We start from the raw sequence: 20,225 nt of genomic DNA on the forward strand, positions 1-20,225 counted from the left end.
TTCCAATTGGCTTGCAGTGAGATTTTTGCTTTATTAAAGTCTCATGGAGGCTACAATACTGTCCTCATACAAATTAGGCTGCAGAAAAGTCAGCTTCCCAGCGTTTCTTTTTTTTTTTTTTCAGATTATTTTGGGGGGAATTTTTAACCTTTATTATATTGTTGACAGATAGTGACAAGAAACATGAAAACAAAAGTCCCTGGAGTCGAACCAGTGACATAAACTTTACATAGTATGCGCCTTAATATGTACTTTTCAGAGATCTTTTTAGCCCACTTATGGCCTCTTTGGGAACATCAATAAACATATACTATATGACCAGAATTATGTGAACATTTCTTTCCACATACTTTTGTGTACTTTTGGTTTGGGGCCATTTCAAGGTTCAGCCCCTTAGTTCCAGATTAAGGGACATCTTAATGTTACAGCATACAATGACATTTTACGCAATAGTGTTCCTCCAACTGATGCTCTTGTGGCTGAATGGGAGCAAATCTTTGCAGCCAGGCTCCAAAATTTTGTGGAAAGCCTTCCCGGACAAGTGGAATCCATTAGTATATTATTGCCCATAGTTTTGGAATGAGATGCTCAAAATTCAAATACGGGTGTAATATTTGGGTGTCCGTATTCTTCAGGAACAAAAGTTTTCATTTTAAATCCAAATTTAGTGAGATTCAGTAAGTGTAGTTCAGAGTAAAACTTGGCTTAAGGGGAACATCTTCACTCACACATAATTTATAGCGCAAACGGTCACACAAAAAAGAGAAGTGCCTCTCCTAAAGATAAATAAATCATAACGCTCTCACAGGATTGTTAAACAAACTGTATTCTGGCAGTAAGCTGGAAATTCCACCGAGGGGGAAAGTACAACTGTCCCTTTATCGTGCACAGACTGTTGGGAGGCCGCTTTGTCGTTACTCATGGATCTGTGTTGCTGGAGGCTCTCATGCTTACTGAGTGTCTCCCCAGAGGGTCCGGAGAAGGGACGCAGGGTACGCTGCAACTGAACACACTTGTCACTGTGGGTCCTCATCACAGAGATAGCTCAGGGTAACAAGAGGAAAGGAGAACGCTCAGATTTAACCCAATGTGCAGTTTGGTAGCCACACTACGGCCCGCTTGATGGGCTTTTAGTAAGGGTATTTGCTGTGTGGATTTTAACTACTAAAATAAAGGAAACATTGCAAATTTTTAGCATCAAGTGTAATGAAATCTAAATGTCAGAGAGATAAAATTCCTCCCTAAATGTCACAAGTTGCACCTGAGGTTGCATGTAAAGTGATAGGCCTACATTAAGATTACCATTACACTGAAAATCAAGTTTCCAGTTCACTGTGGATGTCACATCTGTACTGAATTAAAGGTTCTTTTCACAAAAATCACAAAAAAATGTGTTTTCTCACTTGCTTCTTATGGGTTTGGGGCATGCAGAGTTGCGGTTTTATGTATCAAGGTTATGAGATATCGGTGTTGCCAGGTTCCCTGATGTGCATTCACCAGGGGTGTTCATGAGGTTTAGAAGCTCTATTTGATTCAGGGGCCAAAGCTGGACACAGACACTGGAAAATATCTGCAATCATAGATATTTATTATTGATTCGGAGAGAGAGAGCTGTTTACAAGCCATTTTCGGGGGTACATTTCAAGCAGGACTCCTTGGGGTGGATTTTATGGAGGGAAAAAACAGCTACAGGGCTTGAGTGTGTAACGTAGTCATCATTTGTCTGTCCATTATCCATCCCAGTACATACTGGTCTAAGGCTCAGGTGGTGATGTGTGCTCAGAGAAAGACAAAGAAAATCATTCATTGTTTTCTATAAGAAAATGGTGCAAGATCATCACCCTGTGGTAGGACGAAGAATGACCAGTCACTTTTTCTTGCAGTATGATGGGAATACAGTTCACTCAACCTGATAAAAATTGAGTATTTTTTACAATGAAAAATATTTTGTATTTTTTAAAGTATTTTCTAAATCTGAGGAAATAACAGAAACATTTAAAAAAACAAACCATATCTTATACTGATATAAGTTGGACTGCAACGATTAGTCGATTAATCAATTAGTCAACTGTCAGAAAATTAATCTGCAACTTTTTGATAATCGAATCATTGTTTTTATCATTTTTAAGCAAAAATGCAAAAATAAACTCTCTGGTTGGAACTTGTGTTTGGATTTGGAGCTTTTCTGTGTCATACATGATAGTAAATTGAATATCTTTGGGTTTTGGACTGTTGATCAGACAAAACAAGACATTTGAAGACGTCACCATAAACTCTAAGAAATCATGATGGGGATTTTTTCACCATTTTCTGACATTATATAGACCAAACGATGAATTCATGAATCTAAAAAATAATTAGATTAATTGATAATGTAAATAATTGTTAGTTGCAGTCCTAGATATGAGGCATGTCTTAGTTTTGTTTAGGGTTTGTTTTTTTTGTTTTTTTTTTAAAAAGCCTCACACTGAGGCAGAGGCTATATAAACAACTGCCTTCTCCTGTCTGATGGGAAATAGAAAGAGAACGATGCATGAACCAGGTAAATATGCAGTTTATGAAAAACTATTCATGAGCTATGTGACTTTTTTATTCAACTGCTGTCTTACATGCACAGGAAACCGTAAATCAGTGAACCAGTAAATGGTCACAGCCACTCCGAAATGGTGAAATAAGGTGAAAATAGGTCAGATTTGGATCTGCTGGAGCCCAGGGGGCGAATTATCGATCGATTTGGGCTCGACTAGCCTTCCTGAACAGACTTAACGTGCGAACTCTGAAAAATAGATCGATCCATAACATCCCATACTATCCATTCTGATTTTAGTGTTGTTGAAACAGCATCATATGGATCGTCTGGCATCTTTTGGAAGTAAGTTTGAATCGTATCACACAATAAAATTAAACCGCTGATGTTTTTAAAGTCAACACACAGATCCTTTTCTCGGGTTATCTGCGGTTAGCCACATTAGCCCCAGTCTAGTTAGCATTAGCACATAGCGATAGCTGTGTATTATCAAAACAAACTGAGTTATATGTCCAAAATGTTATTGCTTAATCCGGCATACCATATGGTTTCTCGCTGAATACATTTCATTTCAGATTCAGGCAAAGTTTAACATGAGCATCAGATAGTTAAAGGTAAGTTAGCTTGTATCTTAGTTTTGAGGTTACCGTTATGCGGTGTTTGTTTACAGCCGAATATTCACAATTGACACTAAGCTCGTTTTAACAAGCTGCTATGAATTTTTTCATGCAGTAGCTTTTGTTCCTGAATGAATTGACGTTAATAATATTATCTTTTATAATAGTTTGCCCTGCAAGTTCTTATTAAGTGTATAACTTAAATATTAATATGAGTTTATCAACATGTCCATTTCAGATGATCCTTTCGATAAACCACCATGCAGAGGCTGCTCATCATATCTGACCGAGCCGTACATCAAGTGTGCAGAATGTGGACCTTCGCCTTTTTTACTATGCCTCCAGGTTGGTAGATGACAAATATGCAAATGATATTAAAGGACGGGTTCACAAATTTTCAAGTCTGCCTTAAAACAACAGTCAGGGGTCCAAATGAACATTGACACGTTTTTCTTGCTGTAATAATTCCTTCTTACTGACCATTAGAAGCTCCCTTCATAATTGTGCTTACAATGTAAATGATGGGGGACAAAATCTGTAAGCCTCAGACTGTGCAAAAATGTATTTAAAAGTTTATTTGAAGCTAATATAAATCTTCAGCCATCCAAATGAGTTGAATCGAGTAGGTCTTTTTCAACATTACAGTGTTTTTAGTGCTAAAGTCCCTCTTTTTGTTGCTATACATCCACCGGAGCTGTCGGGGGAAACACAAAGAAAGGAATTTTATGCAAAAAAGACTGTAAATGTGGCAGATATCCACTTGATATGACTAACTCAGACTGTTGAAACCTTATATAAGATCCACAGTGTGTCCTCAAAGTCATTTTGTGGCCCCCATCATTTACATTGAAAGTGCTTTTGAAGGGGATCTTTTAATAGCTCGTATCAACAGGAGGAATGTTTACAGCGAGGAAAACCTCTCTCAGTGTTCACATGGGCACCTGACTGTTGTTTTAAGACACATTTGTAAAACTGTGAACCTATCCTTCGGAGCTTTTCTTGTTTTCCAGACTACTCTGTCACTGTTCAGTCTGACTGAAATTGAACTTGATGGTTTTATTTCAGTGTTTCACCAGAGGATTTGAATACAAGAAGCATGAGAGTGATCACAAGTATGAAATCATGGTAAGTAATATAAAAGTCTTTTTCACACAGACTCTTTCCACTTGTAATCTCACACTTCAAGCTCTTCACCTCTTCATACAGACATCAGACTTTCCTGTACTGGAGCCTGGATGGACAGCACAGGAAGAGATGGCCTTGTTGGAAGCAGTAATGGACTGTGGCTTTGGAAACTGGTTAGTGTTAATGTCCTGATGGGGGCTTGTGAAAGTCAAAAATCTACCTTTGTTTCACAATTTGCATTCACATTTCCTCCAAAAACTGTAAGACATATTTTTTCCATCCTAGCAAGGACCTCTGCCAGTGGTCTTTTTGTTTTTTTAGAGCTCAGTGTGTGCTTCTCACACACCATTGACTCTTAGCATTTCAGCTTTCCAAGACTAATATATTATCTGTTTTACATACTTTTTAAATAATAATACATGGAGCTGCAATGATTAGTAAATTAATCGATTAGTTGCCAACTATTAAATTAATTGCCAACTATTATGACAACTGATTAATGGTTTGGAGTCATTCTTTAAAAAAAAAAAAGTCCAAATTATCTGGTTCCAGCTTCTCCAATGTGAATATTTTCTGGTTTCTTTAGTCTTCTATGACAGCAAACTGAATATCTTTGAGTTGTGGACTGTTGGTCGTGATCAAGATTTTTCACAATTTTCAAACAACTAATCGATTAATCAAGAAAATGATCGACAAATTAATTGATAATGAGAAGAACCGTTAGCTGCAGCCATAATAATACATACAGTGTATTTGTCATCGAGTACCAAATGCAATCTTGCATTTAATTTTGAGCCAAATGTAAGAACTCAATAACAGCTTGTCACCATGAACCACTGCTGTTTGCTTACAAGATAAATATTAATTGTTTAGCTTATAGATCTAAATATTATTACACATAAAATTGAACCAAAAATGAACCACATAAGCTTTGGAAGTATTACAAGTCGTGCTTTAAATGTTCTTTATCATAACACTGATGTCTTTGGCTGAATTACATTCTTGGAAGCCTCAAGTGAAACATTTTTCCACTCATTATTTAGATGAATAATAGACGGTAACACAAACATTCACAGTGTACTGAACTGTCTGGTATGTCTACAATATTTACAACCCAGCGTGTTTATTCATAGAGGTTTTGCAAACTTTCTCTTAACCATTGTTGTACAATATCAGTCTATTTATTCTATTTCTCTCCTGCAGGCAGGATGTGGCGTATCAGATGCGCACTAAAACCAAAGAGGAATGCGAGAGCCACTACATGAAGAATTTCATCAATAACCCGCTCTTCTCCTCCACCTTGCTCAGCCTGCGGAAAACAAAAGACTCTCGCTTTGCGGAGGGCGCGATCCCTTTCAAACGTCAGTAGCCACATCACCTTCCATCCTTCACTCTTATTCTTTTACCAGAGTTACAGTAGTTATCCTGTGATCATGTGTCCGTACAAGTTTAGGAACAGACCGCGTTTAATATTAGTTGGATTGTGTATGTTTTACCACCTCCCAGCTTTGAACTCTGTCTCTAATTGATATTAAACTATTCAGATTAAGTTTTAAAATTGATTGTATTATTGATTAACGGCCCGTAAAGATGCCAGCAGAGAGATTTATATGCAAGGAGAAAAAAAAGTGAAATCTTTCTTCAAGACTGGAAAGATGCTGGCTCGACAGTTGGACAGAAGCAGTTGGATGAGTCAGGAACTTGTCTGAGATCCTAGCTGGCTTCAGTTCTCTATCTGCCGCAGTGTTTAAAGATTTCTTGCAGCACTTGGCAAATTCAAGGGGAGAGACAGAATTTTCACTACATTTCTGAACTTTCTAAGGACAGCTGTAAGTCTTAGAAAAGTAAATCTTGCAAGAAGTTTGGAGTTGTCACTCATGTCTTTGTTTCTCACCGTACATTTCCATGAGTTTCAAGAAGCTATTTATTAGCTTTATGCTTAACATTTGCGTTGTTTCACCTTAAAACACATTAGTTGTGGTTCTTGGAAAAATATAGAGGAAACGTGTGAATGCTCATATTTTAATGTGCATATATTTCTCTGACACCGCAGCCACCGATGATCCCCCTCGGCCTACGTTTGACTCTGTGCTGTCTCGAGACATGGCTGGATACATGCCTGCCAGAGCAGACTTCATGGAGGTGAGGGGATACTATACTTAATCATGTCTGTGCAACCTTTTGTCAACCTTTTTAATTTCACCTACATGCCAAAGAAAGAGCTTTTTTTCATGAATAGATAGATGAAATGACCACTAGATGGCTCATAATTAAATGTTATTGAAATAGTGACTCATGCCATTGTTGCTGTCTCACAGCTAGTGACTCATCCCATCATTTGCTTTCACTCATAAAATTGTTGATCAGATACACGTGAACTTAAATGAAACCGTTTTTGAAAATCTTTTCACTGTGTTACCCAGGAGTTCGACAACTATGCAGAATGGGATTTGAAAGACATCGACTTTGTGGACGATGACTCAGACATCCTACGTGGTGGGTCGAATCTTAATAGTTTTTGGGGTGCTTTTGATAAATAGAAGGTAAAAGTGAATCACATGCATTTACTATCCTTAATTGTGTCACGTTTATTCTTCTGTTTCAGCACTCAAGCTTTCAGTTGTTGATATATATCATTCAAGATTAAAGGAGAGACAGCGGAGGAAAAAGTAGGTCCTTTTTTATTCATATGATGATGAATTTACAGTATTTATTTATTCAGCATAATGTAATGACCCCAGTCTGTCAGTAGATGGCATTATATGCTTCTGTATTTTCCTTTTGGAGCCTCATTTCCCACACATCCTTTTTTTTTTTTTTTGCTTCTAGGTTGATGCATTAAACACTGAATTAAAACTTAGAAGACAAATTGTTTTAAACCTCCTGTCTTGCCCCCTCTTAATATTAATGAATTCATAATGCTAATATATGTATAACTTCAAATCTTAACTTTAATTATTATTTTGTTAAAAGCACTCAAAAGACAGTCCTGGGAGACTTGGATTGTTACAGAATCAGCAGCGTGACTATAATTGCATATTTAAGCCTTTTTTTTTCAAGCTCTCATTACAAGCCACGGGGAGTCATTCAGGTGTTACTTACGAGCTGCAGGAACCTCTATTTATACCTTGAATATTTTTGGAAACGAGAAAATGTGTCCGTCCCCTTGTGAACGACATGCATGCCAGACTGTTTGACATTTTGCCCAGTTTTACGCTGGCATCCTCACTGCAGGACACTTTGGAAAAGGTTAAAAAGATTTTCAGCTATAGGCACATAGAATACATGTTTCTATGTTACACATTTTGTTCAGATATAATATTGTTGATGAAGAAACTCAAAATTAAATCATATTTAAAGTACTGACTGCACTAACTGCATCATTTTTGAACTTTGAATTATATTTGACTCAAATTTTACATATAATGAATTTAAACACTAAGTGGTGGTTCAGTTCGCTACCTTTTTTTTTTCTCTTTTTGAAGATATTAATGAGTCAGTAAGCTATCTGGACATATCTTCCACCCTGAATGTGTCAGCTGTCTTTCTTGGACACACACAGTCAATCCTTGCTGTAATGCATCCATCACTAAATCAACCCTAACGACCTCATGCTCTCTGAGCATGATGGAATGGCATGTCTGGCTGGGGAGGCATGCATGTTTTCTAGCGCCCTCTTTTTTTTTTTTTTTTTTATGTGCTGCCTAGTTTGTCTCTGTTAACTTGTAGCTTGTCAGAGAGGCTTCCAGGCTCGTGATACGGGCCGAGACCCTGAGCTCTGGCCTCTGAACCCAACAGACGCTTTCGAGCAATTTGATTTGAGACTCAGACTAAAACTATTGAACACATTACTGGGTAATAAAATACCATGATGACTTAGCAGAGACACAGCAATCAGGATATTAATTTGCAGAGTAATAAATCAAAATCTTTATTTCTTTCAGGATTATCCGAGACCACGGACTGATCAACTTGCGGAAATTCCAGAGTGAGTCCTCTTGTGAAATCGACACGGGCTCGACCGTGACAGTATACACAGCAACTCAGGGAGGCATCTGATATCTACCAGCCAAATCGCTGCTGAGGGTTTCTATGGAACTCCAGTGTAATAACCACCGTTAACCTCTGTGGCCCCCTCGGGTAGCTTGAAGTGTGGCGACTGACGGAGCTCGTATTTACGATCAAGGCTGCGAATAGTCTACGTGGGAGGGGGGGGGGGGGGGGGGGGGGGGGCGCGTGCCAGAGTGTGTCACGGCATAATTGCTTCACTGTGAATAGATCCCCACACGTTGAGCACGCTTGCCATAATGACTGAAATGCAAGGGGGGCTTCATTTATGGATCCACCTGTCACAGGTTGGATTTCAGCGAGCTCAGTAATGTAATTCTTTGCATCTCTTGGGTTGATGCATAGAGGTCAGACAGACGGTGAGGGACCGCTAGGAATGGATTTGTCCAATTAAATCCTCCTTTTTTTTTATTTAACTACGCACGACCACCCAGTCCATCGTCATATCTCCACGTGTTGCTCTGTGAAATTGTCTGTGGTTTGGGAGTTGAAGAGTTCTCCCCTCATGTTTTATTTATTCATCCTCCAGCCTCCAGTTAGCCCTCCTCCCTGTCTCCCTCCTTTCCCTTATCTCTCCAGTCTTTCAAGACAAAAGGGAACTCAGAGTAGCTGTAGAGCTGCAGACTGGTTGTCATGGAGACTGTCAAAGATTGTGTGTCTCTACGGTGTGTGTGTGTGTGTCACATGCAATAATGGAAGCAGTATCCAAGCCCAAGAGGCTCACAGTATCATGTCTCAGTAACTGCTGGAGGCAGATTGACCAGTGTTGTCGTAGCAGGGCAGCGGTCTGTCTGAAGTCCTGTAAGGGCTTGTTACATTAAATGATTCAAATCTGTGTTTTCTTGCTGTTGCTCTTGTTTGCAGCCAGTGTTTGTGTGCCGGTATGCAGCCACACAGAGGTCCAATGTTGATGCCTCCATAGAGATTTGGATTTAACACTGTTGTGTGTGTGTGTGTGCGTCCACTATTTTGCATGACTTCATGTGCTTAGCCGGAGACGGCAGCTGCTAATTAGCGCTCGCACACAGGAGCCTGATGAAGGAACTTGAGCAACACGCACATATTCTCTCCTCTCACAACCGCACAACAGCTTTCCTCTCTGGCTTTGACACTTGTCTGTTACTCAGCAACACAGGCACATTGAGACGAACACAACAAGCTCTTCAGACTGTGTATGCTTGTAGAGCGAGTTAAGTGGTGGTGAATACACATCATTGAAGCGTTGCTGTGACCAATCTCTGGGAGTGGTGCAGCAGGTTGCTTGGATCTGATGGTCTAATACATTTTCCTTGTTGTGCTCTTCAACCAGACTCTGAATCAGGAAAAGGGGGAAAAATGAATTTATATCTACGTATTTATTTGTTACATTTGGTTTCAAGAAGTTAGGAAAGCAATCTTTAAGTAAGAATTATCCCAGTCTCTTCCACACAGTAAGGTTTACAGCTTATTAATTAAAAACTGGAACCAGATCGGTTCTCAGTATCGGCTGATACCCAAAGCCCAGGTATTGGTATCAGGAATGAAAAGGTCAGATCTGTGCATCCCAAGTTCTATAACTGGGAAATGATTACATGTCAAGGTGTTATGAGTGCAGTTCAAGGTATCTAAACCAGCAATCATAAAGGTCATAAAGCCGTAAAAAAAAAAAAAAATCTTCCAGGAAGAAATCAGATTTTAAGAATCGGACTTTATTCACCAAGAACATGTACTGTACATGAGGAGTGGTGCTTTGGTGCAGGTGTCGGTACAACAAAATAACGAAACATGATAACGTATATTAATAAGAAGTTTGCAGAGGGAGTGAGATTAGATTTAATATGTTAAATATTCAGTACATTATGTGCAAAGATACCAGAAGTGTTGAGAGATTAGAGCAGTGTAATCAGTGTTTTGTACAGATCCTTACAATTCATTCTGTAACTAAAAGATATAAATTCTCCTTAGACAGTAGCCTCAACAGATCATAATGCAGCGCAGCCACAGAATGGTGGTGATAATAGATGCTGGTAATATTGACATGTCTGTACATGTAGCGTTGAATCAGAGCAACATGTTCTCTGGTTATCATGTGGAAACCGTAGAAATAAAGAGTAGACAAGACAGAACAAAGCAGGTAAACAAAAATAAAGTAAACTACAGGATTTCTATAATACACAAAAAACTGTTGATGTCTAAAAGTGTGTAAGGGGGCGGATTTTTCTTTCATATTTCCGTGTTATGTTTGTTTATATCTACTGCCTACTCACTTCTCTCCTCACTCTCGTCCTCTCTCTTCTTTCAGTGCTGGAGCGATGCTACCCAAAGGAGGTGCAGGAGCTGTATGATGTCATGAGACGGTTCGCCAGAGTGGTTGGACCGATCGAACATGACAAATTCATCGAAAGTCACGCACGTTAGTATTTGGCTGATTACATTGACGGGCTCTGTGAAAGTGTGCAACAGTCACAAACAGAAAATCAATTTGCCCAGTTCTTGCAGAACAGCTTAGTAAACATTGCAGAGGATGTTTTTTTTGTGTGTGTGTGTGTGTGTGTGTGTGTGTGTGTGTGTTATTTTTGTGGGGAAGGTAATTTTATCACTTTGATAATGAATCTTCTCTTTTTTTGGAGGCTCTCCTAGTATGTTCATATGTCCAGATTGGTGACAAATTAACAAAAAAAACCCCAAAAAACAACATAATGTGTCGCATAAGTAAATTATTGCCTCTAGAACAGCTTCAGTGCTCCTTGTCATGGATTTTCTAAATGTCTGCAACTATACTGCAACTGAACAACCATTCTTCCAAAATATATTCTCTTGTTTGTAACACTGGGTACAGACTTACCTTTAACTGCCTTCATCTCTTTTTTTTCCTTCCAGTGGAGTTCGAGCTGAGGAGAGAGATCCGCAGGCTGCAGGAGTACAGGAAAGCAGGGATCAAGTCTTTCTGCAGTGAGTGTAGCCTGACCTTTCTCACTCCCTCACTCGCCAAAGCTTAATTTCAAAGTTGCATGACTAAGCAGGGAACTCATTTTATATTCAGTCTTGAGCTATGCTGAACTCTTTGTGTTTTGAGTTTGGCATCATGAATGTTGTAATTTTTTTAGTATTTGTTGCCGCAGCAGCAGCAGCAGCAGCAGCACAGTCTGTCAGACATCAGTTGTTTTGTTGTCTTTGGACCGTTTGTGAAATCATAATATTTGGTTAGTTTATTGATCTGGATGCACAAAGGAAATCTCAGCTGTTATCCAGTTGCTGTATTTTTAAAACTGGCTCTACTCTCTGCTATTCTTGGAATAATGTCAGAGAAATGCTAGCATAATGAATAAAATACTTAAATATTCCTTTTGTGTAAGGTTATATCTCAGTAAAGCACATACGTCCCCAGGCCTTATAATTTCATAAGGCATTGCAGTAGCATCATAACAGTTGCACCTTGTTGTTTGTTTTTTTAGCAGCAGCATTTCAAAACCTTCCTTGTGATGTCTCTTTTGACCTCTCTGTGTAATTGCGGTCAGGTGCCAAGGTGTACGAGCGAGTGAAGCGAATGCGGGATGAAGAGCGGAGGAAGAGGACGATGTTGTGTGACGTGCTGCAGTACATCCAGGATGGCAGAGCCTGCCAGCAGTGGCTCAGCAAACAGGCTGCAATGTGAGACTCCCAAACTTCCCCCCCCCTTGTTACCCAGCATGTAATAGAAGGGCTGGTGAAGTCGTTCTCCCCAGAGACGCTGACCTTTGTCATCACACTCGGCACCGAGCGTGCTGAGATGAATCGAGCAGACGTTTGTATTACTGCGTATCCCTCCTCCACCTCAGTCTCCTCGGTATTTTTAGTCTTTTTAATGGGCCACTGCTCTCAGTTTTTCCATCCAAGGCCTTTTCTTTGGGTGTTATCCAAGTTCTTCTAACGATTCTACTTTTTAGAAAATCTCGAACGCTAATGATTCATCTTTTTTGGATGACGATCCTGGAGTGAGAATAGTGAACAAAGCCCAGAAATTCTGTATCTAAGTGGGACGTGTGTATGTGTGTGTGTGTGTGTGAGAGTTTGAGCTTGTAGTGATGCTAACACTTTTTTTTTTTTTTTTTTTTTTTTTTATCACTGATTACAGAGATGCTGGCATCACTCCAGCCGTCACAACGATCACAGTTTCAGGTAGGAACTCTCTGTACTTCCTCCTCTCTGTCGTCTTGGCATGGCCCCAGGCGCAGTCGCATTAATGCAGACGCTCCTCCATAAATACACTCGAAAAATAGGCCCTACATGCATATTTATCTTGCTGTTTTTTCCCTTTCAAATTAGCTGGCTTTCCTTAACCTCTAGAGCACAAACGGGACGCACACTCCCACACGGTTATATTTACACAGTATGCACACCGTAAATATTTGTTCCCCTGTCTCTTTCAGCAAAAGAATTAACTGCAAGTTGTCAGCCTGCTATTATGTTATTTGAACTGTGGACCAACAATGGTGCTGCTGCTTGTCTGTCTGACTGTTGTTGAATTCTTGCTTCACAGCAACAGGTAGGCGGAGCGCTCCTCCCCTCAACCTGACCGGACTGCCGGGAACAGAGAAGCTCAATGAGCGGGAAAAAGAGGTACAGCTTTCACTTATCTGCGCTTAAGGGGTCACAAAGAAAGACTAAATCCTCAGTATGCTCCAAATGAATTAGATCATCCGATGTGTTGTCCGTATGTTTATATCTGTCCGAACATAAAGCGAAAAAGCAGCTGTTTCTCACCAAGAACTCGGGGTCAGATTTACTGAGACATCTGATTCTCAAGTGCAGATGTGATGCATTTTGCTTCAGACAGATGTTGTGTATCTATCAGACTCTACAGGCTGCAGCCGCAGTTTGCATGCAGTGTAAGTAAATGTTTGCAAGGCGCATCTCTGCTTATTGCACAAGCGTTAAGGGGAATGTTGTGCAAGTTATAGGTGGAGATATGTTGGCCAGGTCTCTCTTGAAATAAATTTTAATCTCATTGAGACTTTTTACCCGGTTAAATAAAGGAAGAAGAACAGAAGTTCATTAGTATAGAAAAATATCCGCCTCTGAAAAGCAGGTGTAGAAATAGCACAGATGAGATTTACACAAGCCACAGGGTAGGTGTTGGTGGGAAAAGAAACTTTATTATACAGCAGAAGTAGAGTGAGTGAACCCCAAAAATATCTAGCTTCTGTTACCTAAAAATAATATAACTAAGTGCTGTCCTGGAAAATCAGGTGCTGAATACAATGTAAATTCTATGCAGCATACATTTGCGCTGCACCATCTTCACACCTGCACACCTTCACACACCTGGCAAACCTCTGCATAAAGTGGGTGTGATTGTCGCATTCTGTTTCAAAAAGTGTTGAAAATTTGCTGTTACGCGATCGGACAAGTATTTCATTTGAAGCACACTGAAGCCTTTGAACAGGATGTGGCTGCACGTTTATTTCAACATACTGATGTCTCTTTGTAACCCTTATATTTGCTTTGCGCTTGTAGCTATGCCAGGTGGTGCGGTTGGTGCCAGGGGCCTACCTGGAATATAAGCAAGCCTTGCTGAATGAGTGCAGACGGCAGGGTGGGCTGCGGCTGGCGCAGGCCCGAGCGCTTATCAAGATCGACGTCAACAAGACACGCAAAATCTATGATTTCCTAATCAAGGAGGGCTACATCACGAAGGCCTAGGAGCCTTTAGTTTGACCACAGAGGACAGTGGATTGTGGTCAGTGGTTCGTTTTACTTTAATCTTGTAACTTTGTAAGCGTGTGTCGTAAGAGGTCTAGATTGTTGCTGCTCCTTTGATATATTTTAACATTTGTAAGGTCCTGTTTTGTTTTTGAGTCTTAAATGTATAAAAATGACAAATCTCCTTGTATAATTCTCTGTCAGAAGAACAGGGGCTCATATTAAAATGAGAATGTATTTATTTCTCCTGTCATAAAATGTTTACGAAAAAATAACTTGTGTGTTTTGTATGTTAATATTTTAACTTGAAAAATGCTTGGTAACACTTTATTTAACATGTCACATAGTTTCCCATAATTTACTTATGAAATAATAATTAATCAATTGATATGTAACTGTAAATTCATATGACATTTTGCATTAATTATGAGGGGAACGGACTGGAAATTCAACTGGTACCCATGTAATGAATTAATTCCAATTAATTAACAGTGTAACCAGAGAATCTTTTAGTCATCGAACATGTAAACATTTGAAATTGGTCTTCAGGCAAACTGACAATTCAACATATTCAGGGTAAACTCTTCAGTGAATTATTACTTGAAGAAAATGTCTCTGGAGATCAACAACTGTTCATAAACCTAACTGATTAAACTCCAATAACAATAACATCTGTCAATATTTCTTTATTAGATTTCTTTTAAGGATACTATCTGGAAATGAAAGACCTGTAAAATAAAGCTTTGCCAAATGTTTTTAAGGCAGACTTGGCTTTCAAAGCAAAACCAAACAAATGATCTCATTGCAGCTGATAATAGCGAGCAGGAGAGTCAATGGATATGAATCATTCCTGACACCAGACAGATAACTTTGTGAACTTCCAATATATTGATCCTGTGTAGCTCTACTAACAGCTTTAATCTTCACAACAGCAGCAAGTTGCAAACATGTTTTCCAATATCAAGTAAATTATCAAGGATTCCCCTCTATGAATGACAACTACATTTTTCCAGACGATGGATGATCCAGACGCACACTCACATCTCACAGCCATTGTAAAATTTAGCCTGATCAACAGTCTTGTCAGCATTTTTGAATGACCAGTGACACAGACAGTGGCATCAGTGACTCGATCCTTTCTGTCCTTTCCATCTGTTGACGTGTGGGCCCGAGTGTGACGTGGGAGAACTGTGATTAATGCAACGCAGGCAGGCAGGAGGCCACCGGCCTCTGACAGGCTTATCGGAGCAGAGAGCAGCTGCCGCATCAACCTCAGCTAACAGCCTGATTATAACAGCAGATTCAACCTTTGATGATAAGAGTAAGGCGGCTGTGGAGGAGCGTCTGAACTGAAATGCAGGGGATTGGATCTGGATTTAAAGAGGATGTGAAAGACAAGAAATTCAGAGTTTTTTTTTTTTTTTTTTTTTACGCCTCCATGTGTCTCATCAAATCACAGTTCCAAAACAAACGTGAAGCAGCAGAGCGAAATTGCTCCTCTCATTTTTGCTCATTTCACAGGAAACAGTTTTTCTCATGTCATACTCCCCGTCTTTACCCGAGCGTCAATTCCAACCAGCCTCAACAAACAAGACCCGTCCTCGCTCTCCCTTTTATTTTCTGTTTAAAGCTTGAGCTTTTATGGCTGCAAATAGTGGCAATCGGTGTTCAGTGTGTGGTTGAAGCAGATGAACAAATGTGACCTGAATTTTCTTCAAAACTCCACACTGACTGAGAAGTCGACCATATCACCGAAGGCAAAGCCACCACATGGTTTTCCAAGAACGAACAAAGTTTTTCTCATACTGGAACATATAATAACTACATCTTGCTTCATTATGTGTTGCAGCTCATTTATCGTGGAGTTTAGGTTTCTGACACAACTTCACCTAATTGCAAAGTGCATGGAAAAGAGAAATCAGTCTTAAAGCTTCAAAATTTGGCTACATTTGTAGTATTAAGAACATTGTTGTGGTGAAACCGAAGCATTTCAGGTTGTTGTCTTCATCAGGTTCATCATACAAGAAAAAATATTTCTTAAAGACATCCAACTATATACATACACAGCATCCAATAACTAATAATGATGTCACAGACAGTGTACAATAGATCCAACAGTGATGTTATAGTGGACTGACTGCATACATACTGTTTGTGGCTATGGATGTTTACTACATGGTTGGTGCTTTTTGACCAATCACATTCCTTTACAGTTTGAGAGGCAAAGGGATATGTCTAACGATCTGTTTAGGTGAGACTATGTTTGGTACATTAACCAGAGAAGTTCACCTATAGGGAGGTAAACTAACTAGTAGAAGGGAGATCTTTTCCTGAAATGTAGTACTTCAGTGTGGCATACTATATAAAATACATAAGCAGAGAGAAAAAGCAATAAAAAAACATATTATGGTGGAACACAAATGAAGTTATAAAACTCCACTACAAAAAGTAATTAATTGAGAAGTCCTCATTCATGCCTTCTGGGAATTTCTCCTACAAAAATTGACATTGCCACCTCCTTGACTGTGAAGCGACGCTGGGCTTAATCACGTCTGATTAAAGCCAACGTTGGTCCACAATTAAGTTGTTGTTGATAATACAAGTGTTGCTGGTCCTTGCAGCCCACTTATGAAAGTTTCAAGATTCTTCTAATTGGTCGTCTCATTTTATCTGCATCTCTTCATCGTAAGCTTTGAAATCAGTTGGGGGATAGTGGCTTTTTAGATCTACCCCATCATTGTCCAGCATGAATGTTCCTGTTAATGTGTTAATTCACCGTATATGCATATTCTTGGTCGTTATACTGCTTAATGTAACTCAAGCTTAGTGTGTGTTTTGCACAAGCTCTTGGGACGCAGTGTTTGTTCCCTTTTTAATTCAGCTTCCTCAGCTGCAGAGGCCAGGTTTGGGTCAGGTTGAGCTGGCTGAGTGTTATATTAGTCTCGACAGCTTTACATCTTTCTCCAAGGACATGCGAGCTTCAGTCTGTGATTTGCTTTGTATTTCCTCTGACTCGGAGAGGAGGAGAAGTGTTTGCGATTCATCAAGTGCAGTGAAATAAAAGACGTAGCATGATCAAGCCACAATTTAATTATCCTTTTTTTTTTTTTTTTTTTTTTTTTTTTTACAGAATCTCTGTACAGACTATGTCTTATTGCCAGCTGAGCAGACTCCTCACATGTTTCACCCAACACATGTGGTAGCATAGTCCTTGTAAGGTCTGTGCTGTAGTGGCAGGGGAAGCAGATGCAGCAGATGTTAGTGTCAACGCTCTGCATGTGTGCAGAGATGCAGCATTTCTCAACCCACCCACACACTGCCTTCTCAGACACACTGTTTTCCTCCCTGCTCTCGCTGCCTTGTCTCAGACTCCCCACAAAGGTAAATTGATGCTGACTTCCTTTAGGAGGAAACTCGTGTATTGGTGTTGATCTAATAAACATCACATACTGAGATGGAGACTCAAACAGGCACATTCCCACAGTTTGTAAACCTGTACGCTCTCGCTTGCTGTTTTCACAAACACATTTCACAAGAAAGATAGATCATCAGGATCATATAAATTGATACTAATCTGCATCAAGATTGATTATTTTCCATCATTTGATAGATAGAACACAGAGAAGAAAGCTAGTAAACAAGATACAGAGGAAATTATGTGATCTCTACTAAGATATGTTAATTTGCCGTCAATTATGTTTCTATTTCTAACTCGTTATAGCATCAAGAAAGGCGAGATCTCTCTTCGAGCTATTTTTTTTTTATTAGAACAGCAAATGTAGGCTACCATGTTTTTGGAAATTGAAAAGAAAACTCTCCTGAGAAAAATCGATCCATTGGTTTTAGAGCTTCTCCTTGGCTGGTGTCTTATTGATTTTTAACTGCTGCTATTCAGGGAAAAGGGAAAAAGATGTCTCCCACTTCTTTCCTCCTTGTTGTTGTAGCCCTCTTTAAAAGGACAAACTCCAGCTACAGGTGTTATGCCGAGTTCTGCCTGCCCGCTGAGAATTACATGCACCTCGTGGGAGCACACACAGCTAAAGGGAAAACTACCAGACATTGTAATGATTTTTAAGGCAAAGTACTGTTTAAAAATGATAACCTATAATCTTCTTTGTCAGGTTCATCAATGATGATAAATGATCTGAAGTCTAGAGTTTTGAATGTTTACAGTCATCAACGTTTTACAAGACTCAGTAGTAGCATGTCCTTGATACGATTGGTCTGAAATTTACAAGGTTTCCTTGATTAAACTCTCAATATTTCTTAGGGTGAACTCATAGGTGTTCTTTGTCAGTGTGTTTTCATGCATAGGATTTCAGATAGTTATACTAAAATGAGATTTTTAAATGCGGAAAAATGAATGTGGGGTGTCAAATTCTCTCTGTCAAAATTGATCAAATAAAGTATGTGCTGATAAAACCATTTAATTCCTATCAAACTTGATTTGAAGTGTCATTACTGAGCGTTAAGGGGTGCATGCATTATTCGGCAGAACTGATTGTTGCTGCCGAGTAATGGAACCCCTATTGTTTCAGCTTAGGTCATTATTAAATGTGTGAAATTCACACTGTCGAACCAAACTGGCCAAAAATATGTGCTGATAAAACTGTTTGTTTCGTATTTCTCCAGAAACAAAGTAACAGTGTGGATGCATTATTCGGCAGAATTTTATTACCTGCCGGGAACTGCATCCCCTCCTTTCTCTGAGTGTTACATGTTTGCACCCCCCTCCCCATCCCCTTCCTCTCTCTCACACACACATCTATATATATATATATATATATATATATATATATATATATATACAGTACAAGCCATCCATCCTGCTTTGGCCATTATTGCTAGGTAGTGATTAACACAGAGGTGAACTCATCAACACAAGAGGTTACCTTGGCAACCAGGTCTGTGGCATACTGAAGTCTGAAAGAAGGAGCGGCTGTGGAGAGGAGGGGCAGGGGGCAGCTCTGTAGAGACACACACACACACACACACACACACACAAATGTTTACTTAGGTCACTTTTGGGGACATTACATAGGCTTACATTAATTTTCTGGAGACTTAAGCTAACCCTAACCATAACCACCACTTGCCTAACCCTAACCTTAACCACTGACCCAAAAATCAGCTTTTTCCCAATTGGGGACATAGCTTTTGTCCCCAGTCAGACAAGCCGTCCCTGAATAATTGGTCTTGAGTCAATGTGTCCTTGAAAGTAGGGTAAATCAGACCTCACACACACACACACACACACACACACACACACACACACACACACACATTCGCCCTGTTGCTCATGCTCATCTGCTGGGCTGAGGAGTCGTGACTAACCAGAGCGGAGCATAGAACTGAAGTCTCATCCCCCCACCCATCTGTCTACGTGCTTTTTCTCACTGACTTGCTATCATGAAAGAGATGCTGCCAGTAAATGTGCGCCGTTCAGCACTCAATAAGACATAATATTGGAAAAAGATGCAATAGTTCCACTGTATTTTTTTTTTTCCCGTCGCAACAAAACGTGTGCCGTCTCCTCTGTTGGAGTCTGACGCTACTGAGGCATCTCAGGTCTTGTTCCTTTTTGCACAGCAGCAAATGTGTTTGTTTGATGTCAGAGCAGCAACGATCAGAGTGACAGGGAGGCTCCATGCTGTGTTCAGACACCTCGCTGATCTCACACGTTGCCACAGCAAACACTTAGATCCCATGTCTATTTACCACCGTCACAGCTGGGGCGATGCAGCCGCCTGTGGGATCAGCAGCAACTTTATTTAGACCCCCCATCCCCCGCATGCGAGCCAGGTCTAAACATCTCCATCACCACTGACCACAAAACACTTTCCATTCTCCTCGTCTTACCACCCCTCTCCGCGTATCGGTCACACACATCAACACAGACTGAAATAAACATCTCCAGCCGGGATCATCTTTACACACTTCGGTTTACTTTCTCAGACATTCATCATCTTATTAGCAGACGATATAGATACTCTGATAATCTGCTGAAGCTTTGAACACACATTCCTCCAGCTTGACTCTTAACTTGCCAAAGAAGCCTCTAACTCCATTCATACTCATAAAACTGTCCTCCTGGCATGAAGAGAAGAAAGTAAAGATCTTGCCTGAAAGAGATGGAAAGGCACAAATCCCTGGGGGACAGCCTGGTCTTTCTCAGCTTCTGCCAATATTTCTATATACCACGCATGTTTTTCTGCTTCAGTTCTCAC

At 39.9% G+C, this 20,225-nt stretch overlaps 1 protein-coding gene across 1 annotated transcript; it reads left to right on the forward strand.

Annotated features, from left to right (window-relative positions):
• Nucleotides 1-2,715: 2,715 nt before the first annotated feature.
• On the forward strand, nt 2,716-14,273 carry tada2a (transcriptional adaptor 2A). The gene is made up of 15 exons (XM_044355167.1): nt 2,716-2,872; nt 3,383-3,489; nt 4,210-4,269; nt 4,351-4,442; nt 5,473-5,630; nt 6,323-6,411; nt 6,693-6,765; nt 6,875-6,938; nt 8,214-8,257; nt 10,619-10,729; nt 11,197-11,268; nt 11,835-11,967; nt 12,431-12,474; nt 12,836-12,915; nt 13,813-14,273. Exons 1-15 carry the CDS (start codon nt 2,848-2,850, stop codon nt 13,996-13,998), a joined length of 1,338 nt encoding a protein of 445 aa, XP_044211102.1. The 5' UTR covers nt 2,716-2,847; the 3' UTR covers nt 13,999-14,273.
• The last annotated feature ends 5,952 nt before the right edge of the window (nt 14,274-20,225 follow it).

This window comes from Thunnus albacares, chromosome 6 (genome assembly GCF_914725855.1).
Source record: "Thunnus albacares chromosome 6, fThuAlb1.1, whole genome shotgun sequence".
Lineage (NCBI taxonomy): Eukaryota > Metazoa > Chordata > Actinopteri > Scombriformes > Scombridae > Thunnus > Thunnus albacares.